At 27.0% G+C, this 20,219-nt stretch overlaps 3 protein-coding genes and 1 pseudogene across 3 annotated transcripts; all 4 read left to right on the top strand.

The window, feature by feature from the left end:
- The first annotated feature begins 2,560 nt into the window (after positions 1 to 2,560).
- Positions 2,561 to 5,299, top strand: LOC122853896 (dynamin-1-like). Its single transcript, XM_044154305.1, has 12 exons — positions 2,561 to 2,660; positions 2,841 to 3,038; positions 3,114 to 3,196; positions 3,266 to 3,412; positions 3,470 to 3,673; positions 3,756 to 3,948; positions 4,135 to 4,341; positions 4,419 to 4,615; positions 4,694 to 4,839; positions 4,911 to 5,068; positions 5,155 to 5,205; positions 5,287 to 5,299. Exons 2-12 carry the CDS (start codon positions 2,875 to 2,877, stop codon positions 5,297 to 5,299), a joined length of 1,563 nt encoding a protein of 520 aa, XP_044010240.1. The 5' UTR covers positions 2,561 to 2,660; positions 2,841 to 2,874.
- A 48-nt stretch (positions 5,300 to 5,347) lies between these two features.
- On the top strand, positions 5,348 to 5,828 carry LOC122855139 (dynamin-2-like). Its single transcript, XM_044156306.1, has 2 exons — positions 5,348 to 5,526; positions 5,612 to 5,828. The coding sequence occupies exons 1-2, from the start codon at positions 5,350 to 5,352 to the stop codon at positions 5,744 to 5,746; spliced, it is 312 nt and encodes a 103-aa protein (XP_044012241.1). The 5' UTR covers positions 5,348 to 5,349; the 3' UTR covers positions 5,747 to 5,828.
- A 1,828-nt stretch (positions 5,829 to 7,656) lies between these two features.
- Positions 7,657 to 10,977, top strand: LOC122855140 (dynamin-1-like). Its single transcript, XM_044156307.1, has 13 exons — positions 7,657 to 7,865; positions 7,928 to 8,110; positions 8,177 to 8,259; positions 8,377 to 8,523; positions 8,621 to 8,824; positions 8,904 to 9,096; positions 9,213 to 9,419; positions 9,500 to 9,696; positions 9,788 to 9,933; positions 10,038 to 10,195; positions 10,273 to 10,303; positions 10,421 to 10,690; positions 10,780 to 10,977. The coding sequence occupies exons 1-13, from the start codon at positions 7,828 to 7,830 to the stop codon at positions 10,909 to 10,911; spliced, it is 1,989 nt and encodes a 662-aa protein (XP_044012242.1). The 5' UTR covers positions 7,657 to 7,827; the 3' UTR covers positions 10,912 to 10,977.
- Positions 10,978 to 15,944: 4,967 nt separating this feature from the next.
- LOC122853897 lies at positions 15,945 to 17,827 on the top strand (annotated as a pseudogene).
- The last annotated feature ends 2,392 nt before the right edge of the window (positions 17,828 to 20,219 follow it).

A 20,219-nucleotide genomic window follows, 5' to 3' on the forward strand; every position in this document is an offset into this window, starting at 1 on the left:
TAGAATATAATTACCGATTGTTTTAACATCTGTATATTGTATTGTTGACTCAGGTATATTACTATTATAATTATTATCATTATCATGTAGGAAATAAGGTAGCTAACCATACTGCTTTTCCTTGAACATTTTTATTCATTTAATAAATAAAGTACATGTAAATTTATTTAACAAAAATAAAAATGTCCAAGGAAAAGCAGTAGCTAAGGAAAAGATGTAGCTAAGAAATTAATGTTGCCAAAGATTAAAGAATTATGTTTTGAGGAAATAGTGTTGCTTGAAATATAATTTTCTTGGCAACTGTAATTTTTTAGCTACATCTTTTCTTTAGCTACTGCTTTTTTTTGGACATTTGTATTCTTAAAAATTAAATTTACATGTATTTTATTTCTGAAATAAATAAAAATGTCCAAGGAAAAGCAGTAGCTAAGAAAAAGATGTAGCTAAGAAATTAATGTTGCCAAAGAATTATGTTTCAAGGAAATAATGTTGCTTAAAATATAATTGTCTTGGCAACTGTAATTTTTTAGCTACATCTTTTCCTTAGCTACTGCTTTTTTTTGGACATTTGTATTCTTAAAAATTAAATTTAAAATGACTTTATAAAAAATTAACTTATATACTTCCATTTGGTCTCAAATTGTTGGCCTTTTAAATACCAAGAGCCACACTGTCTTGATAAAAAACGCTCCGAACTCGCGTTAATTAGTTATCAACAATTGTTTATAATAATAAGTAGTGTCTGGTATGTTCTAAAAAAAAAAAATACATGAAGAATTGCTTTTAACGATTTTTCAGAAGAGAGTGTGGCTCTCAGAAATTTAATCAGGAAATTTTTAAGCTTTACAAATTTTTTTTATGTTTATTTGTTCAAAAGTTATTGAAAGTATAAAAAAAAAAAATAATTTAAATTTTAACACTGTTTTTTTGACAAAAAAGGAATGCGCGCATGCGTAAAAGTTTCTTTGCTGTGGTTATAATTTGCTTGATCGATAAAATAGTTATTTAAATTATCACGTTGCCACGAAAAAATTTTTATAAATAAAAGTATTAAACAAAATGATTTGAAAAAAAAATTTGTTTAGTTAAAAAAAAAGTAAATTGAAAGATTTATTTTTTTAATATATTTGTATTGATTTATTTCTTGAAAAAAATCTAATAGAATCATTGATATCAATACCTACATGAAGTATAACCTCAAATTTGTTTTATCTGTATTTTGATTTGTGTACATAATTTGACAGCGCACGTCAGGGCAAAAAAAAAAAAAATTCAACCATATAATTTAAAATTGTAAAAAAAATTAAACTGTAATGAATTTGGAATAATCGAGATGAACACGGGATTTCGCCGGAAAAATTAAAAACGAAAGTATTTTTTTTTAAAAACACGTGTAGTACACACGTGGTCAGCATGGTCAGCATCAATAGAAATTACACTGCAAAAACTGCGCCTTTGGATTATAGGCACTGGTTCCATTGGATTCATGGAGCACGCGTTACAGAGCGCGCTGCTCAATGATATTTAAGGAACTCCAATCCCAGTCTAGTCGCTCCGCTAATCCAAAAGCGCTGTTCAGCTGTATTCGTTGAGCAGCCTGAGCACATCGCTTGCTCAATGAATACAGTTGAACAGTGCCTATAAATACAGAGAGCGACGCTTGTGCATGTTTGCATATATATTATGTATATATAGAATATATATTATATAATGCATATATATAAAATAAATTTTATGAATAAAGATCTAAGTAAATGAACTAATAATAATAAAAATAATTTTTTACATTATTTATCAAAACACAATTAATCGTTTAATAAATATGAGTTCTTATATTTAAATAAAAAATATCGAGGAATAAAAATTGATAAAATTATATTAATAATATTAAATTGATTATTATATTAAAAATTTTATTTATAATATTATATATTCCCGCTGATTATTTATTCATAAAAATCAGATTTAAAAATACAAAATACTGCTAATTTATCCTACAAGCGAATTTTAAATTGAAAAACTAAAAAATATCAGGAAAAATCGGAAGATTATCGGAGAAAAACGGAGAAAAATTTTTGCCACGGTTAGTAATTAATATTTTGCATACAAAATCCTGGTAAAAATAATTTCTCCGGACTTTCCATTGCAATTGATCCAGCAAGTACATAGATACCATCACCAAGTCTTGTACCACTCCCCATTGAATTCAGATCCAACGCAATTATTATATTTAACATTTTATTTTTCTCAATTAACCAAAAGAATTTATGGATTTTAAATAATGCAAGTACTTTTAAAGTAATACGTGTAAAAAAAACAGATATTTTTTTTTTCATAGTAAATGAAATATAATATACATATAAATTTTCATATCTGCAGATAGCAATTATGTTTTTTTTTATTCTCAGATAACATTTAGTAGTGCAGTGCCAATAAACACATATGATACAGCATACCCGTAACTGATTGTTATATATTATGTTATCTGGGTTGCTGGAATCGTTCGCATTGTGAAGAAAAGAGTAAAAGGAGTGAAAGGTCTGAAAAGACGTGACTGAAACCGAGAACGTGACAATTGATAAAAAGCACACAGTTCATTTATTGTAGCAAAACTGGCAACATCTATTTCGTTTGAGTCACTGTTGGGCGAAGCCTTGAATGTGAGTTGCTTTAACTTGTTGATTTGTTAACTAAAATATTTTTAAAATAAAAATTTGTTTATTCAGTGAAAAGTAAAGATGGATTCATTATTTTTTTTATGAAATAATAACAATTAGTTGATAGAACTATTTTATTATTTTTATTATCAACTATCGCATTATTTTAATTTTTTTTCTCAGAATTGTTCAGTGCATATACAAAAAAAAAGCGATAATGGCAAATAACGAGAGCATGGGAAAGTTGATTCCATTTATGAATCAAATACAAGATATATTTACAAAACATGCAGTTTCTGTTAAATTTGATTTACCACAAATTGTGGTTATTGGTAGTCAAAGTGCTGGAAAAAGTTCAGTGTTGGAAAGTTTTGTTGGAAGGTATGTTTGTGTCGTTATTCTTTTTTTAAGAAAAAACTTGAATAATTAATGAATCAATAAACATTTTTCCTTCAGAGATTTTCTTCCAAGAGGAAGTGGAATTATAACACGCAGGCCACTGATTTTACAATTAATCACCAACACAATTAGTGATGAAGGTAAATAATTTTTTTTTTTCTTTTTTTGAGATTGATTATTCAATTTTTATAATTTTTTTTTGAAAATAGAATATGCTGAATTTGAACACACCGAAAACAAAAAATTTCAAATTGATGAAGTTTGTAAAGAAATTGAGGACGAAACAGACAAATCAACAGATGGCGACAAAGGAATAAATCCCAAACCAATAACTTTGAAGATTTATTCACCAACTGGTAAGAGATTTGATACTAATATTTTTAAAAAATATAAATTATAACATTTCATTTTAGTTTTGAACTTGACATTGGTTGATTTGCCTGGATTAACGAAAGTACCAGTTGAAGGACAACCAGATGATATTGCTGTTCAAATAAGAAAAATGGTTCTTGAATATATAACCAAAGAAAATGCTCTTATATTAGCAGTAACACCTGGTAATATTGATCTTGCAACTAGTGATGCACTTGAACTTGCAAAGGAAGTCGATCCTTCTGGTAAAAATTATTAAATTGAAATTTTATTTAATATATTTTTTATTAATATTTTAATGATTAAAAGATAATGATATACTTTTAGGTACAAGAACAATTGGAGTCATTACAAAGCTGGACATGATGAGTGAAGGTAGTGATGCCAGAGCTGTTTTAGAAAACAAATTGTATCCATTGAGTAGAGGATACGTTGGTGTCATCAATCGTAATCAGAGTGATATTGACAAAAAAAAAAGTATTGCTGATGCAATTGAGTCGGAGAAAAAATTTTTCAACACGTAATCTATCAACCTTAGAATTATTTTCCAATAAATAGATTTGGAGGGGAAACACTCGCCAAGGCTCGTGCTTGCCCCTCCAAATTCGTTGAGAGCACACTCTCTGAGTGGGCACTTGTAACGAAATATACTATTTTCATCAATTGTTTTTTTTAATAAATGTTTCATTTTTTTTTTTTTTTACAGTCATGCAGCATATAAATTTTTCTCTGATAAACTCGGGATTCATTGTCTACAACGAATCCTCAATGAACAATTGACAAATCACATACGTGATAAATTACCAGGATTACGAAACGAGTTGCTAGCTGAATTGTCAAATATTATAAAACATTTAGGAGAAAAAGATTATCAACTTGACGACACCTCATTAAAAATAAAATCTTTATCTGAGTTAGTAATTTATGTTCATTATTATTAGTATAATCTATTGTTTTACAACTGACTAATCTTATTATTTCATGTGCCAGAATGCATAGAGCTGTTCTCAACGTGTTTAATAACCAAATTGGTTTTTATGAGTCGGATGAAGTGAGCACCATACCAAATGGTGGTTGCAAAATCAAACAATTGATGCATAAGAGTCTTCCACATTCTATTTCCCGTGTAATACTGGCCGATGAAGAATTACGAAAAGAAATTATTGGAACAATTCAAAATGTTCGAGGTGGGTTATCAAATTTTTTAACCATTCATTATGCGTTTAAAAATATTGATAATAATTTTGACGAATTATTTATTGAAGGTGCAAGAAAAGGTCTTTTTTTGCCAGATAAGGCATTTGAGAATGTTGCAAAAGCACAAATTCGTAAATTACAAGAACCATGTATCAAATATGTCAGTCTTGTTATTAAGGAACTCACCAATATCTTACTTTATTGCATTGATCATGTGAGCTATAAATTTTATTTAGTAAAGAACTAAAATACTCATTTTAAACTAATGAATTTTTATATTTTCAGATGTCTGCATATCCAAAATTACGAGCAGAGACTAAGCGTATTTTGATGTCACGTGTTAAAGATTGTGAAAAAAAATGTAAAGAACACCTTGATATTTCAATTCAAATACACCTTAGTTATTTGAACACTGCAAATGAAGAACTTATTAATTTCAAGAAGTAATTCCATTAAAATTAATTTTTCTTTTATACTTTTGGTAATTTGAATAAACTTTTACCGGTTATTTTTTCAATTTTTTTTTTAGGGCCGAAGAAACTGCGGTTAATCAAATGAAAATAAACCACATCAATATCAGGTAAAACTAAGAAGCTTAGAATTAATTTTTTTTCTCAATTATTCAATTATATAATATTATATTGACTTTTGATCTGTTCAGGCAGTATCGATAGGAAATGGAACTTTTCCTACAGCTTTCAATTTTTCAAAGTTAACGCAAACAATGCCTGAAGTTCAAGAAGATGAAAAATTTCGCTTCATGATTAATTCATATTGGAAAATTGTTACAAAAAATATTAATGATATTGTTCCAAAAGTCATTATGTATTTTGTAATAGAAAATATAAAAAAATTTATCAAACATGATTTGCTGGTAGAACTACTTATCAGCAACGACAAAGTAAGCATTAAATTTGCTTTTTGTTTTTTTATAATCAAACATTTTGCTTCTTTGGTTGAATCACTATATATTTATTTATTTTCAGTCTTCCTTGATGGAGTTATCAAAACACGAAAAAGATAAGCGTGATGAATTTCTTCGTACGCGTGAAGCATTAGAAGAAGCATTGAATGAAATTGACTCATTTCATGAAATGTCATCATTTACTTCAATCGAGTAAAAAATATTTGATTCAATCCATAGCTTTCAATAGTTATGCTTTATTCAAACTATTATATTTTTATATTCAAACTAACTTTAAAATTTTCTACTGTTGTATTCATTTCGTTCGATTACTGCAAAAACAAATTGTATCAATAGTATAATAATTAATAACCTTGAAAAAAAAATATAACTTACGTCGATTATAAAACCATTAGTGTTTTTAAAAAAATGTATATCTGTTTAGTACATTTTTGAAATTAAAAAAATTTATTTTTGCATGTGTGAAGTGATAATAATAAAAAAAAAATTCAATATTACTCTTTATTTTTTTTATTTTTTTCTTCTATTCAATCATTAATTTGGTTTCAAGCTATCATTTAACTCTCATGTATTTATTTTAAAATTATAATGCAAATAGTTAATTAACCAATAAAAGTTTATTCAAGATGCTCATTTTTATCAATTGTTATTTGAGATAAATATATTCTTTGAAGTCAACAATGAATATTTGAAACGCAACAATTATATCGTTATCTTTTTCTTTTTATCTGTTTATTATAGTTTATATATAGCTTCAAGTTTACCGAATCATCAATAATTTAAAATGTTGTTATACTTCCAAATAAATAACTAGAAAATCTGTCAACAAAAATAGACTTAGAATTTTGTAAATTTTCTATAAATGATCTCGACTATTTGCGTTGTTATCATTGCTATTATAGAAGAAAGTCAAATATTCAAAAATCATTTCATAAACTTCATCGAGATAATAAATAATTTTTATGCTTATAAAAATTTATTTTTATTATATTTAAAGTAAAATTTATTCGCTGCTAAATAAGTTGTACCTATATATTTAAATACAAGAAGTTCGATTTGAGTTTATTTAAAAAATCGATTGCGTTCATATTTTTTTGTTTCTTCGAATGACTTACATTATATTGATTCATTTATGCGATAAATTTTCATAATTAATCCTGACCAACAAATAACAACAACGATCGTTTAACGATTATCAAAATTTATCACACAAACAAGTCGAAATTTTCCTCGAAATTATTTTTGCTTATCTAAACGGAAACATTATTTCACTGCAACGCACCGTTTTAGCATTATTTTTTTTTTATCATTAAAAATAAAAGATAATAAAGTTATAAAATAAAAAAAAATAAACGTCTTATTTTAATTTCAATACAAATTTACTGTAATAGTTTGTTGATTTATTTTTAATGATATGCTGTAACTTTATAATAAATTAATAAATAAATATAATTTTCAATAAATTCACCAGAAAATATTGAAGCAATTGCAAAATAAATTATAATTGCAGGTCCTGACTCGTGGTGTGAAATTGATCCAGCAAGTATACATAGATACCAACACCAAGTGTTGAACCATTCCCCCTTGAAGTCAGATCCAAAGTCAACATACATCTTGTCAATGAAGATTCATTTGTTGAATCAATCATTTTTTTTTCGTGTAAACACTTGCAACATATTCCCCAACTTAACCATTTTTTATAATATTTATTCAAACACTTTTATAACAAGTATTGAACTTGATTCATTTTTTTTCAAATCACAATAATATTGTTTTGACACAAGCAGTCCTTTTTTTTTTCAATTAATAATTTTTTCATTTGCAATTATTATCTTAAATATATATATATTTTTTTTCATAGTAAATGAAATACAATATATGTGAATATTCATATCTACAGATAACGATTTTGTTTTTTTTTTTATTCCCAGATAACATTTAGGAGTACAGTACCAAAAAACACATATAATATGATATAGCGTACCAGTAACTGATTATTATATATTGTGTTATCTGGGTAGCTGGAATCGTTCACATTGTGGAGGAAGCAGGAGGAAGAAGAAAAACGGTTGAAAGACTTGGGAAGACGTGGACTAAAACAAAAAAATACGATACAAACAAAGCACACAGATCATTTTAATGTAGCAACTAGCAACGTTCATTTGGTAATATTGGTTTGAGTCACTCTGTTGTGCGACGAGTAAGTTTCTTCAACTTGTAGTTTAAAGTTAATTTTTTTAGCTGACAATGCCCTAACTCATAGTTCGGTAAATTGAGATGAGTTATTTAAAAAAATTATATTGGAGTAATCGAGAGTAAGTAATCGAATGATGAAAATTAATAAATATTGTTAAAAGCTTAATCAATCGATTTCAAGGTCTTCAATAGAAAAAAAAATGGCTGGTAACGAGGGTATGGAAAATTTAATCACACTTGTCAATCGTCTTCAAGATGTGGCAACTCGTTCAGGGGTGGCTATGGACATGGACTTGCCACAAATTGCTGTTGTTGGAGGTCAAAGTGCTGGCAAGTCATCAGTACTTGAGAACTTTGTTGGACGGTATTTATTACAGTCGTTTTTTTTCACCATCATTTATTTTACAAATGTTTCTTTTTGTTATTCAAGGGATTTTTTACCAAGAGGATCTGGAATCGTTACTAGACGTCCTCTAGTTCTACAACTTGTTAATAATGGCAGTCGAAAAGAAGGTAAAAAATTGAATTAAAAAAATAAATAAATAAAACATAATTTTCATCAAAATAAAAATTATTTTATTCTGTGTCATTTTTTAAATTTTTATTTTGATGAATTTTATACTTTTAAAGAATATGCTGAATTTTTGCATTGTCCCAATGAAAAGTTCACTGATTTTGACGAAGTTCGAAGAGAAATAGAAGAAGAAACTGATAGAGTAATTGGTGGAAAAGGGATATCGAATATTCCTATTAATCTTCGAGTTTTCTCACCAAAAGGTATGAAAATTCAATTAAAAAAATATACATATTGTCGATCAAACAATTATCGTAAATATATATATGTCAGTGTATTAAAATTTTCTATTTTATGTAGTGTTAAATTTAACATTGGTTGACCTTCCTGGTTTAACCAAGGTCGCAATTGGAAACCAACCACTTGACATTGAAGCACGTATCCGTAACATGATACTAGAATTCATATCCAAAGAATCATGTTTAATTTTGGCTGTCACACCTGCCAACACAGATCTCGCTAATAGCGATGCCTTGAAGCTGGCAAAAGAAGTCGATCCAAAAGGTGATTATGAAATTATTATATTTTTATCTTTAAATTACACTAATTACTCAACTGTTTATTAATTTAATATATTCTCCAGGCACAAGGACAATTGGTGTCATTACAAAGTTGGATTTGATGGATGAAGGTACCAATGCTCGTGATATTCTTGAAAATAGATTATTGCCATTGAGACGAGGCTATGTTGGTGTGGTTAACAGAAGCCAAAAGGCGATCAATGACAACAAAGAAATTGTTGCTGCCATCGATGAAGAAAAACAGTTTTTTCAATGGTAAAATTTTTTGATTTCATATGCTACAAAGTTAATCAAGCATTAATTTGTTTCTCAAAATTTTTTAAATTTTTTTATTCATTTATTTATTTCGATTATCTATTATTTTAAATTAGCCATGGAGACTATAAACATATGGCTGAAAAACTTGGTACACCTTATCTTCAAAAAATTTTAAATCAACAGCTTTCAAGTCACATTCGTGAAACATTACCAGCACTAAGAAAAAAATTACTGGACCAAATGAAGGCTTTTGAAAAAGATATGAAACGTGAAGATATGAATCTCGATGAATCAGCTGTTAAGACAAAAACAATGATTTTGTAAGCTATTATTTCCACTTGTCAACTTTTAAATTTTACTAATTTAATTTTGATGCAACTATTTCTAATTGTTTTTCCAGGTTGATGAATCAACTCGAAGCAGTTTTCATCAACGCAATTGGCTGTTATGAGTCCGATAATATTGGGAAAAGTTTGAATAATGGATCCAAAATCCACTACTTAATGCACGAACATTTTCCTCAAGAAATCGAAAAAATAAAGCTAAGTGACGATGATTTGTGTCAACAAATTAAACTTGCTATTTTAAACATTCGTGGTGAGTATTTATTTATTAAATTATTAAAACATTCATTTGTATTTTCTTATTTTATATATCTATATGCTAAATGTGTAACTATTTTTATTAGGTGTTAGATCAGGTATGTTTACTCCAGATATGGCTTTTGAGGCTGTTGCCAAAGAACAAATTGCCCATTTAAAAGAGCCAGCAATGAATTGTATCAGCCAGGTTGTGTCAGAACTGCAGGAACTACTTGATGACTGTACACAACTGGTCAGTTAATTTTTAAATATATATTCGAACTTTTTTTTTTTTTGTCTTTGCAAGTGGTTAATTACAAGAATTGATCTACAATATTTTTTTTTTTTTTTGCATAGATGGATAAATATCCAAAATTACGTGAGATGGTTGATGAAAAATTAATGCTACATGTCAGAGAGTGTGAAGAAAAATGTCAAGAGCAGCTTTCTGCTCTTTTGGAGTATGAATTATCGTATATAAATACGAAACATATTGATTTCGTTGGACTCAAAGGGTAAATTGATAAAACATAAAAAGAAATTTTTCAACTCCATTTACATTTATATCTATCAACTTTTTTTTTTAATACAGAGTGAAATCACAATTAGCTTATTATCAAAAGGTGAGACTTTTTTTTTGTCGTATTTCCTCAATTTAAATATAAAATCGAAATTCAATTAAATTTAGTCTTTATTTTTTTCACGACTTTTGTATTAATCTTTACTCGAATAATTTAAAGGGTGACAAAGAGAGAGAGGATAATATGAATGATGATGATAATCAAAAAGTATTTGATATTACAAATATTTTAATTGAAGATATCAAAAATAATGGAATCATCGATCGCGAAGTTGAAATATTTGAAATATTGGTCAACTCGTACATGACGATTGTCACCAAAACTGTTCAAGATCTTGTTCCAAAAACAGTAATGTGTTTAATCATCAAGAAGATCAAGAATTTTATCAAGCTGGAACTTTTGTCTCAACTCCTGGCTGAAGAAGACATTGTGAGTACAAATTTATTTTTTAAACCTTTTTTATAATAGTTTTTATTCCAAAAAAAAAGGAATATACAATTTATTTTTTATTTTATTAGTTCACATTAATGGAACTTTGTAAGGATGAAAAAAATAAACGTGATGATTTAGTACGTATGTACCACGCTACCAAAGATGCATTGAAAATTGTGAGAGAAGTTTCATCATCAATCTCAAAAAATGGAGTTTGAATAAATAATTATCTACTATAAGCAAAAATCGTTCTTCATATTGAAATCATTTATTTAATTTCAACGAGTTGCTAAGAACTTGGTTTAACATGTTTATTGATTAATAATTTTTTTTTTACTCATTTTAACAACTCATACTTTGTTAAATACATCTAATTAAATTTTTTGTTAACCAAAGTAGATTAATTTTGTTCAAGTACTTTTTTTACATATAATTTTTCAATGATCTTGTAGACTTTGAATGTTCATATTAATAAACAAAAAAATTTCTGCTTAAACACTTGAGTAAAAATTTAAAAACCGAAAGTTTATTTATATCCAACTTCTTCCAGTTAGAAAAACCTCATAAAAACCACGAGAAACGACCAAATATAATCAAATGCTCATAAATGTTGTTTTTTTTAGCTGATAATGTCCTAACTCAGTTCGGTAAATTGAGATCAGTTGTTGAAAAAAAAAATTTTATAGAGTTAATCAAGTACAATCAAGTGGTGATAACGAAAAATCGAGAGAAAATTTTGAGGCGTGTAAACGCATATAAAAACCATTAAACCACTAATATTGTCGCGAGCGAACTGTAGATCAGAAGAAAATAATATAGAGAAAAACTTTAGTGATGATTCGGAAGTTTTTTTTTATGTAGATTGAAAGATTAACGAGAAATCCGCGGTTTCATTGAAAAGTAATTGCAAAATTTTTATCGGAGGCAAAATTGAAATGGGGACGTGGTCTCTCTTTTTGCATGCTGTCGTTTGGAGTTGAAATTCGAACCTTTAAAATAAATAACAATAATAACCCGTGGCTTGGTAACAAAACCATTTAATATTTGATTGAAACGAAATGACCAACTAAAGCTCACCTTATGAGAACGAGAAATCACCTATACTCTTCTGGTTAACATAACCCAGATGAGACAGGTGAAAATTCACTAAATTTCAACTCTACGTTTAAAGTCTGGAGGCCGAAAAAAAAATATAAACGTGTGGGGTATTGCAGGGTCTACGCAAGCGAAAATAAACTCTTAACTCAGCAAGAAGCTCATTTATAATTTTTTTTTTAATCATTTTAAATAAAAAAAAATCATTAAATTAATTATTGTTTCGTTAACGGTTTTATTTTATTTTCTTTTTTCTTTATTTTCTGGTAAATGCTTATTGACTGATGATCTTTGTTTCTATCATTTTTTTTTTTTTTTTCGAGTTTTGCAAAACAATATTGTTAACTAATGCTTAAATGCTTTCAAGAACTATATTTCATCGTAGTCAGCATATAGCTTAGTGCAATTGACATAATACGATCTTGACATTCAATCCACTTTTTTTTGATAAACTGAAGAATTTATTATCATGCAAGTCGTTAAAATATAATACGTGTGAAAAAAATTAATAATTTTTTTGTTTCGTAAGCAAAGAAACAAAATATTATATAAGTTATATATTATATATATTTTCAGACATAACAATCATTTACCATAAAAATTTTCGTTCGTACGAGTGACGATTTTTTTTTTTTTTTTTTTTATTCGCTGTATTCGTTGAGATGGTAGGAGAAGGCTGTTAGATGGTGTTTGAGTAAAGGTAGGTAGTAGAAACAGTTCACTCTGTTGTGCGACACCTTGAATGTAAGTTTCTTTAACTTATAGTCTAAAGCAGATTTTTTTTAGCTGGCTATGGCCTAACTCATAGTTCGGTAAATCGAGATCGTTTACCCTGGTAGAAATCCTGTCCCACACATAGCTAATAATTACCAATTTTTATTAGATTTAAACTCACAGTTAGCTAATTCTTAGACTAATATTTAGGCGATTATGAGGGATAAATGTAAGCGGTATCTTCCAATTGGATGGCTATTTCTATTAGACTCATAAATAGCCATTTCTTAGCTAACAGTTAGTTCTTATATGGGCATGTAAATAGCTAAATATTAGGTATTCACGAGTTCACGCATAGGTTTAATAATAATAATTACAATAATGATGATAATTTTTTTTTTATTTTTGCAATAATAAAAATTTACAAAGTTTCATTGGATTTTTTGCTGCCTTTTTTGAACCAATTCTTAGAGTTTGTGAGGTGAGTTCCTAGTGCATTTAATATTTCCACTTCTGAAGTTTGTTGTTTAATAGATAAACGGTCATCAATGATAGTTTCTGTGAAATAAAATACAAAACGATTAAACAGTACACGTAACTCAAAAACATCATTTTTGAACTAAAAATTTTAACAGTAATACCTTTCAAACAGCTATAAAATGAGGTTCCTTTCATAATCATTTTATCTTGAGTTTCTCTCTGTGCCACAAATTTCATCGTCAGTTCTTTTGAAAAAAATGCTTTGAGCATGGCAACAACAGTCAGCGAAATTGAATGGAGTTTTCTCAGTCATTAATAATATATACAAACGTAAAAATATTTAAATCATCATTAAAATCGTTATCACTTACAATATCATTTTTAAATGATGGATTAGTGTCTATCAGATTATTTAATTGATTAAACTCTTCTGTTTCATTTAGTGGAAAATTTAATTGGTATGTTTTTCCAAGTGTTTCTATTGTCATTGTAGTCTGTAATTTTTCACTATGACAGTTGCAAGAATTAACATGAGATTGTAATATTTTGCTCAAATTTTTAATTTGATAAACAATCTCAATCAGCAAATCATTGTTACTCATAGTTAAAATTCTACCATCATTTTTTATTTCTTTTTTTATTTTTTGTGGTTTTTGATGGCACTTTGATGTATCAATCAATTCATTTTTCATATTTTTGTTATTATTATCGTCCTTGAATATAGAATTGAAAATGGTTGGTTGAGTTTCATCTGAATCTTCTAAAAGAACTTTAAAAAATATCTTATCAGCTTGAATATATTTTAAAATATGTCTATTTATTTCATGAAGGAAATAACTTACCTGCAATATTTTTTTTTTTCGTTTTTTGAGGTTTACTTGGCAGTATTTTTGATAATGTACGGTTTAAAATGTCATTATTAATGGGTAAAACGTCTTGTGTTGATACTTGATGGTCATTCGTTATTGGCAGATCCAACTCAAACGTTTCTTCATCTTCAATATTTTCATTGATGTTTGGTTGACTGCTCGATGATGATACAGGCCTCTCAATTTCTCTTCTTTTGCTTTGAGTATCACTCCCTGGAGGATAATAAATAATTATATAAAAAGTATGATTATAAATATACATTATATACATTAAATTTTTACTGTAAGAACAGATAACATACCTGAATAAGAGCGATCTCTTTTACTCTTTCTAATCCTTTTCTTTTTTAATTTTTTAATTTTATTATTGAAAGTTTCATCATCCTCATCATCGTTATCATCATCAGATACAGCCTCATCATCAAAAATATTATTTTCCGTTTCAGCAATATTTATTGGGGTGTCTGTGAAATAAAAATAATGAGTGAAACAGGATTATGAAATTTTTGATACAATCATAAGAAATAAAAAAAAACAAAAGTCTTGGTACCTGTATTGAACACCGTTTTTTTCATGCCTTTAATTGCGTCAATTGCATCATTTTCTGTGTCAATTAATATGTCATCTGATATATCACTCTCATCTTGGCCATCAGATAATTGATTGTTAATAGCTGATTCTTGATCACTTTCATCACTGTTTATTATATCATTTATTAGTGGGTGTTCGTTATCTGTTATATTAACTTGTGAGTTGTAAATGTCGTTCTCGTTATTATTACTTTCAAATAAACAATCATTACTTCTTATTGGACTTTGTTCACTTACTATGCTTTCACGTTCACTATTATCACTGTTTTCAAACATTAACCTGACTCTTTCTCGAATTCGTTTTATTTCACGGTGCTTTCGGACGTGTAATGTATTTTTTCTTAACATTTTCAAAATTAATTTAAATCTTTTTTCACTAAATAAAAACAATAATAAATAATGTAAATATTGTTGTTCACTGACCTCTGTCAATAGAATAAGTAGAGTGACGTCAACAGTGGATTCAGGTCCGCCATATCCTATTTACCGAAGCACCCTCTAGAGCACTTTAAAAAAACTAATATTCGTCTGTAACTTTTACCTATTTATTAGCTATTTTATGGGCAATATTATAGATGAAAAATAATCATCGTGACACCATGCTGCGGATTTCTCTCCGTATGTAGATCGCATCGGGAAAATATATAGAGGAAAAAAAGGAATCATTATATAGGAAAAAACTTTAGTGATCATTTGTTCTTTGGAAGTTTTTTTTATGTATAGATTGAAGAGTTTACGAGAAAAATTTAAAAGTAATCGCAAAATTTTTATTGGAGGGAAAATTAAGAATGGAGACGTGGTTTTTTTTTCTGCTGTTTTTTAAAGCTGATATTCAAACCCTTAAAATAAATAATAATAATAATAATAGCCCGTGGCTTGCACCTGATATTTGATTGAAACTGAATGACCAACTAATGCTCTGAAGACACACCTAAGAACAAGGAATCACCTATGCTCTTAAAAAGGTTGGTCAATTTAATCCAGGTGAGACAGGTAAAAATTCACTAAATTTTGAATGACGTTTGATGTTTTGAAGATATTTTTCTATATCAGCTTCAATTTTGTATAAATAAAACTCATTGAAGATAATGAAAACAGCCTAGGTAACGAATTTTTTTACATTATATTGCAAACTAAAAAAGAAATTCAAACGATGTGAGGTATCAGGTTCACAAGCAGAGTTAAACTCGTAACTCAGTGAAGAGCTCGTTTATTAATTTCTTTTTTTTAATGAAAATGATCATTGATCATTGAAAAAAAAAGTCAGTTCATAGAATTATTTTGTTGTTTTAATTTTTCAAATTATCGGATAATTTTGATACCATGCTAATTGAAATTTTAATTTATTTTAATGATGATAAAATTATCAAATTAATTATTGGCTCGTTTTATTTGTTTTTTTTGCTCATATTTATATAGTCTCCAATCTACTTATAATTTTTTTCCTCAGATTCATCAGGTTGACAGACAAAAAAAAAAAAAGAAACAATGGCGAATAACAAGAGTATGGAAAAATTGATTCCATTTATGAATCGAATACAAGATATATTTACAAAACATGCAGTTAAATTTAATTTACCACAACTTGTGGTTATTGGAGGTCAAAGTGCTGGAAAGAATTCAGTGTTGGAGAGTTTTGTTGGAAGGTATGTTTGTGTCGTATTATTATTATTATTATTATTATTATTTTTAAACTTGAAAAGATAATTAATCAAAAAATATTTTTTCTCCAGAGATTTTCTTCCAAAAAGCACTGACATTATAACACGCAGGCCACTTATTTTACAATTAATCACCAACACAAAAAGTGATGAAGGTAGATAAATAATTTGTTTTTTGAGATTTACTTTTGAATTTTAATTTTTTTTTGTTTAAAATAGAATTCGCAGAATTCAAACACACTGAAAGTAAAAAATTTGGTATTAACGAAGTTTGTGAGGAGATTAAGGACAAAACATACAAATCAACATATGGAGGCAAAGGAATAAATCATGAACCAATAACTCTGAAGATTTATTCACCATCTGGTAAGACATTTGATACTAATATTTTCGAAAATAATTAAAGACCAAAACTTTAAATTACAATTTTGTATCTCAGTTGTAAATTTGACATTGGTTGATTTGCCTGGATTAAAAAAAGTACCAGTTGAAAAACAACCAGTTGATATTGCTGATCAAATAAGAGAAATGGTTCTTGGGTATATAACTAAAGAAAATGCTCTTATATTAGCAGTAACACCGGGTAATATTGATCTTGCCGAGTGTGAGGCACTTAAACTTGCAAGAAAAGTTGATCCTACTGGTAAAAATTGTTATATTAAAGTTTCATTTCATATATTTCTTATTGATATTCAAATAATCAAAAAATAATAATATACTTTTAGGTACCAGAACAATTGGAGTCATTACAAAGCTATAGACATCATGGGTGAAGGCAATGATGCCAGAGCTGTTTTAGAAAACAAATTGTATCCATTGAGTCGAGGCTACGTTGGTGTCATTAATCGTAATCAAAGTGATATCGACAAAAAAAAAAGTATTGCTGATGCAATTGAGTCGGAGAAAAAATTTTTCAACACGTAATCTATTAAGCTTAGAATTATTTTCCAATAAATAGATTTTGTTATCAATTGTTTTTTTAATAAATGTTTTATTTTTTCCTTTTTTACAGTCATCCAGCATATAAATTTTTGTCTGACAGACTTGGGATTCATTGTCTACAACGAATACTCATTGAACAATTCACAAATCACATATCTTATACATTACCAGCATTACGAAACGAGTTGACAGCTGAATCGTTAGATATTGTAAAATATTTATTAGAAAAGTATTACCAACTTGACGATACAGCATCAGAAATAAATTTATTTGAGTTAGTATTTCGTCTTAATCATTTTCAGTATAATCAGTTTTTGACAACTGACTAATCCTATATTATTTAATTATATGTTCTAGAATGCATCGACTTGTTCTCGACTCGTTTCATAGCGAAATCGGTTTTTATGAGTCGGATGAAGTGAGCGAAATACCAAATGGGGGTTCCAAAATTAATAAATTAATGCATACAAGTCTTCCGCTTATTTTTAGCCATGAAACACTAGAAGATCTACGAAAACAAGTTATTGGAACAATTCAAAATGTTCGAGGTGGGTTATTAAATTTTTAATCATACATTCATTATGCGTTTAAAAATTTCGATAATAATTTTGACGAATTATTTAAGGAGCAAGAAAAGGTCAGTTTGCCCCAGATAAGGCATTTGAAATTGTTCTTAAAGCACAAATTAGTAAATACGAAGAACCAAGTATGAGATGTGTCAGTCTTGTTATTAAGGAACTTACTAATACTTTATTTTATTGCACTGAACATGTTAGTTATTAATTTTATTTTCTAACAATTAATAAACTAACTTACAAAAAAATTAATCAATTTTTATATTTTAAGATGTCCGCATATCCAAAATTACTAGAAGAAACTAGGAGAATTTTAATTTTACATGTTTTAGAATGTGAAAAAAAATGTAAGGAGTACCTTGATATTTCAATTCAAATACAACTTGGTTATCTGAATACTGAAAATGCAGAGTTCGTTAATTTCAACAAGTAATTTCATTAAAATTAATTTTTCTTTTTCCTATCTGCACCCATCTGTACAATTATATAATATATACATATATATTTTTTCAAATTTGAAGACTTGTATAGATTTTTTTTTAATTTTCCATTAGGACTTTTGATGGTTTTAATATTTCAACTTTTGTTAATGAAAAATTTCGCTACATGATTGATTCATATTTAAAAATCATTACAAAAAATATTAACATATTGTTCCAAAAGCCATCATGTATTTTATAATAGAAAATATGAAAAAGTTCATCAAGCAGAATTTATTGGTAAAATTACTTACCAACAATAAGAAAGTAAGCATTACAATTATTTTTTTTTTATCTCTAATTAAATATTATGCCTAATCAGAAATTAATAATTACTATTTAATCACTATTCATTTATTTTCAGTCTTCTTTGACGGAATTGTCGCAACAAGAAAAGGACAGGCGTGATGAATTTCTTCGAATGCGTAAGGCATTAGAAGAAGCATTGAATGAAATTGACTCAATTATGTCATCAATTACCTTAGTCGAATAAAAATCATCTGATTTAATTCATAAAGCTTCAAAAAGTTATGCTTTATTCAAATCATTTACATTTTTATATCCAAACGAACGTTAATTTTTTTTATCAACGTATTCATTTTATTCAATTATTGCTGTATTCTATTTTGAGAATAATAATTTTTGTGTGTCTTTTCAAATTAATATTACATCAACTAAAAGTTGTATATCTATTTTTAAGTATATATATTCAGATATTGTGTAAGCGAATTCTATGAAGTAATAAGCTTCAAAAAAATATAAATTAAGTCCCTCATAAAACTATACAAGTTTTTTTTTTTTATTATACGTTTTTATTTTTTTTTTTTTTGCTCTGAAAAACTTTCACTTGGAATTTACCTGTTTTATTCTTAAATTTCTGTGGTTTTGTTTTGTTTTTTTTTTTTTCGATAAAAATTGTTAATTAAAAAATACATATTATTCCTCATGTCAATAGAAATGCCTATAAACAATTGTGTATCAATGAGTTAATTATCAAATGCTCAAGTTTTTTGTTAAAAATTAATTATATTTCGTAATTTAAAAGACTTTGTTTTACAGGTTATTATACTCAGATCAAATTGAATGATATTGTTATAAATTAATTATATTATTTTTTTGTTTTTATATATAACTGTCATGGTTGTTGACAATTTAATTATGTACTATTTTGACTTTATGACAATATTATTGGTTTTTTAAAAATATCACGTGAAAGAACTGAAGATTTATGTCAATTAACAAAAGTATCTGAAGTTGTTCGTGATATTACAACATATGATGAAAAATTAAAGGCTGATTCTGAAAGTCTAAACTGAGTTTAAAGATATACAAAAATCAATTGTTAATTGGAAATAAACAATTGAATTAAAAAGCTATGGACGTCTATTAACAAGTGATGAATTAAAAGTTGCAATGCAAGGTGATTTAAAACTGAGAAAAGACAGATATTGATATTAATAGATAACAAAAAATTAATTTATTAATTGATTCTTATAGTGATTTTTACGAGGAATATTATGGATTAGTTGAAAATTAAAAATATCGAAATATTTCTTTGATGACAGGTTGTAATTCAAAAAAAAGAGATTTCATTAATTTTCAACTATTAATATCTAAAAAAACCATCGAAGTCATCGGATTTTTACTATGCCCATTGTTTTCTACAAAAAAAATACTACTGAAATCCATATCAATATTTTTTATTCAAAAAAAATACGTAACTGTATATCGGGAAAAAATTTTTTTCAAATTTTAGAATGGATACTCATTGATCTATCTTTCATTAAAATATTCAATATATTATAAGTTTTTTGATTTCAAAATTTAAAATTTACCATAGTTATTCATATAATGTTTTTTTTGCTTTATTTTTCGAATAAAATTACAACAACCAAAAAGAAATTTTCGAATATATACAATTATAAGTTAATTTTAGCTCAATATTCATAAGCAATTATTATTTTTTTATAATAATTCATAAAAGAATTTTTACGTTCTGTACAAAATTAAAATATTAATTTACAATTAATATTTAATTCTTTCAGAAATTATAGAGAGGTCACTTTATACAACAACATTTATTACAATCATAAAAAGTAAAAATGATTCTGAAATTTCAGT

The sequence above is a fragment of the Aphidius gifuensis genome, linkage group LG4 (genome assembly GCF_014905175.1).
Source record: "Aphidius gifuensis isolate YNYX2018 linkage group LG4, ASM1490517v1, whole genome shotgun sequence".
NCBI lineage: Eukaryota > Metazoa > Arthropoda > Insecta > Hymenoptera > Braconidae > Aphidius > Aphidius gifuensis.

Bases quoted from the DNA above. Each gene is read 5' to 3' on its own strand.
- LOC122853896 (XM_044154305.1), top strand. From the start codon at position 2,875: ATGGCAAATAACGAGAGCATGGGAAAGTTGATTCCATTTATGAATCAA. The intron at 3,197-3,265 runs GTAAATAATTTT...TTTTGAAAATAG, and splicing joins CAACACAATTAGTGATGAAG to AATATGCTGAATTTGAACAC. The intron at 5,069-5,154 runs GTAATTCCATTA...TTTTTTTTTTAG, and splicing joins GAACTTATTAATTTCAAGAA to GGCCGAAGAAACTGCGGTTA.
- LOC122855139 (XM_044156306.1), top strand. From the start codon at position 5,350: ATGCCTGAAGTTCAAGAAGATGAAAAATTTCGCTTCATGATTAATTCA. The intron at 5,527-5,611 runs GTAAGCATTAAA...ATTTATTTTCAG, and splicing joins TACTTATCAGCAACGACAAA to TCTTCCTTGATGGAGTTATC.
- LOC122855140 (XM_044156307.1), top strand. From the start codon at position 7,828: ATGAGTTATTTAAAAAAATTATATTGGAGTAATCGAGA. The intron at 9,420-9,499 runs GTAAGCTATTAT...TTGTTTTTCCAG, and splicing joins AAGACAAAAACAATGATTTT to GTTGATGAATCAACTCGAAG. The intron at 9,697-9,787 runs GTGAGTATTTAT...TATTTTTATTAG, and splicing joins TGCTATTTTAAACATTCGTG to GTGTTAGATCAGGTATGTTT.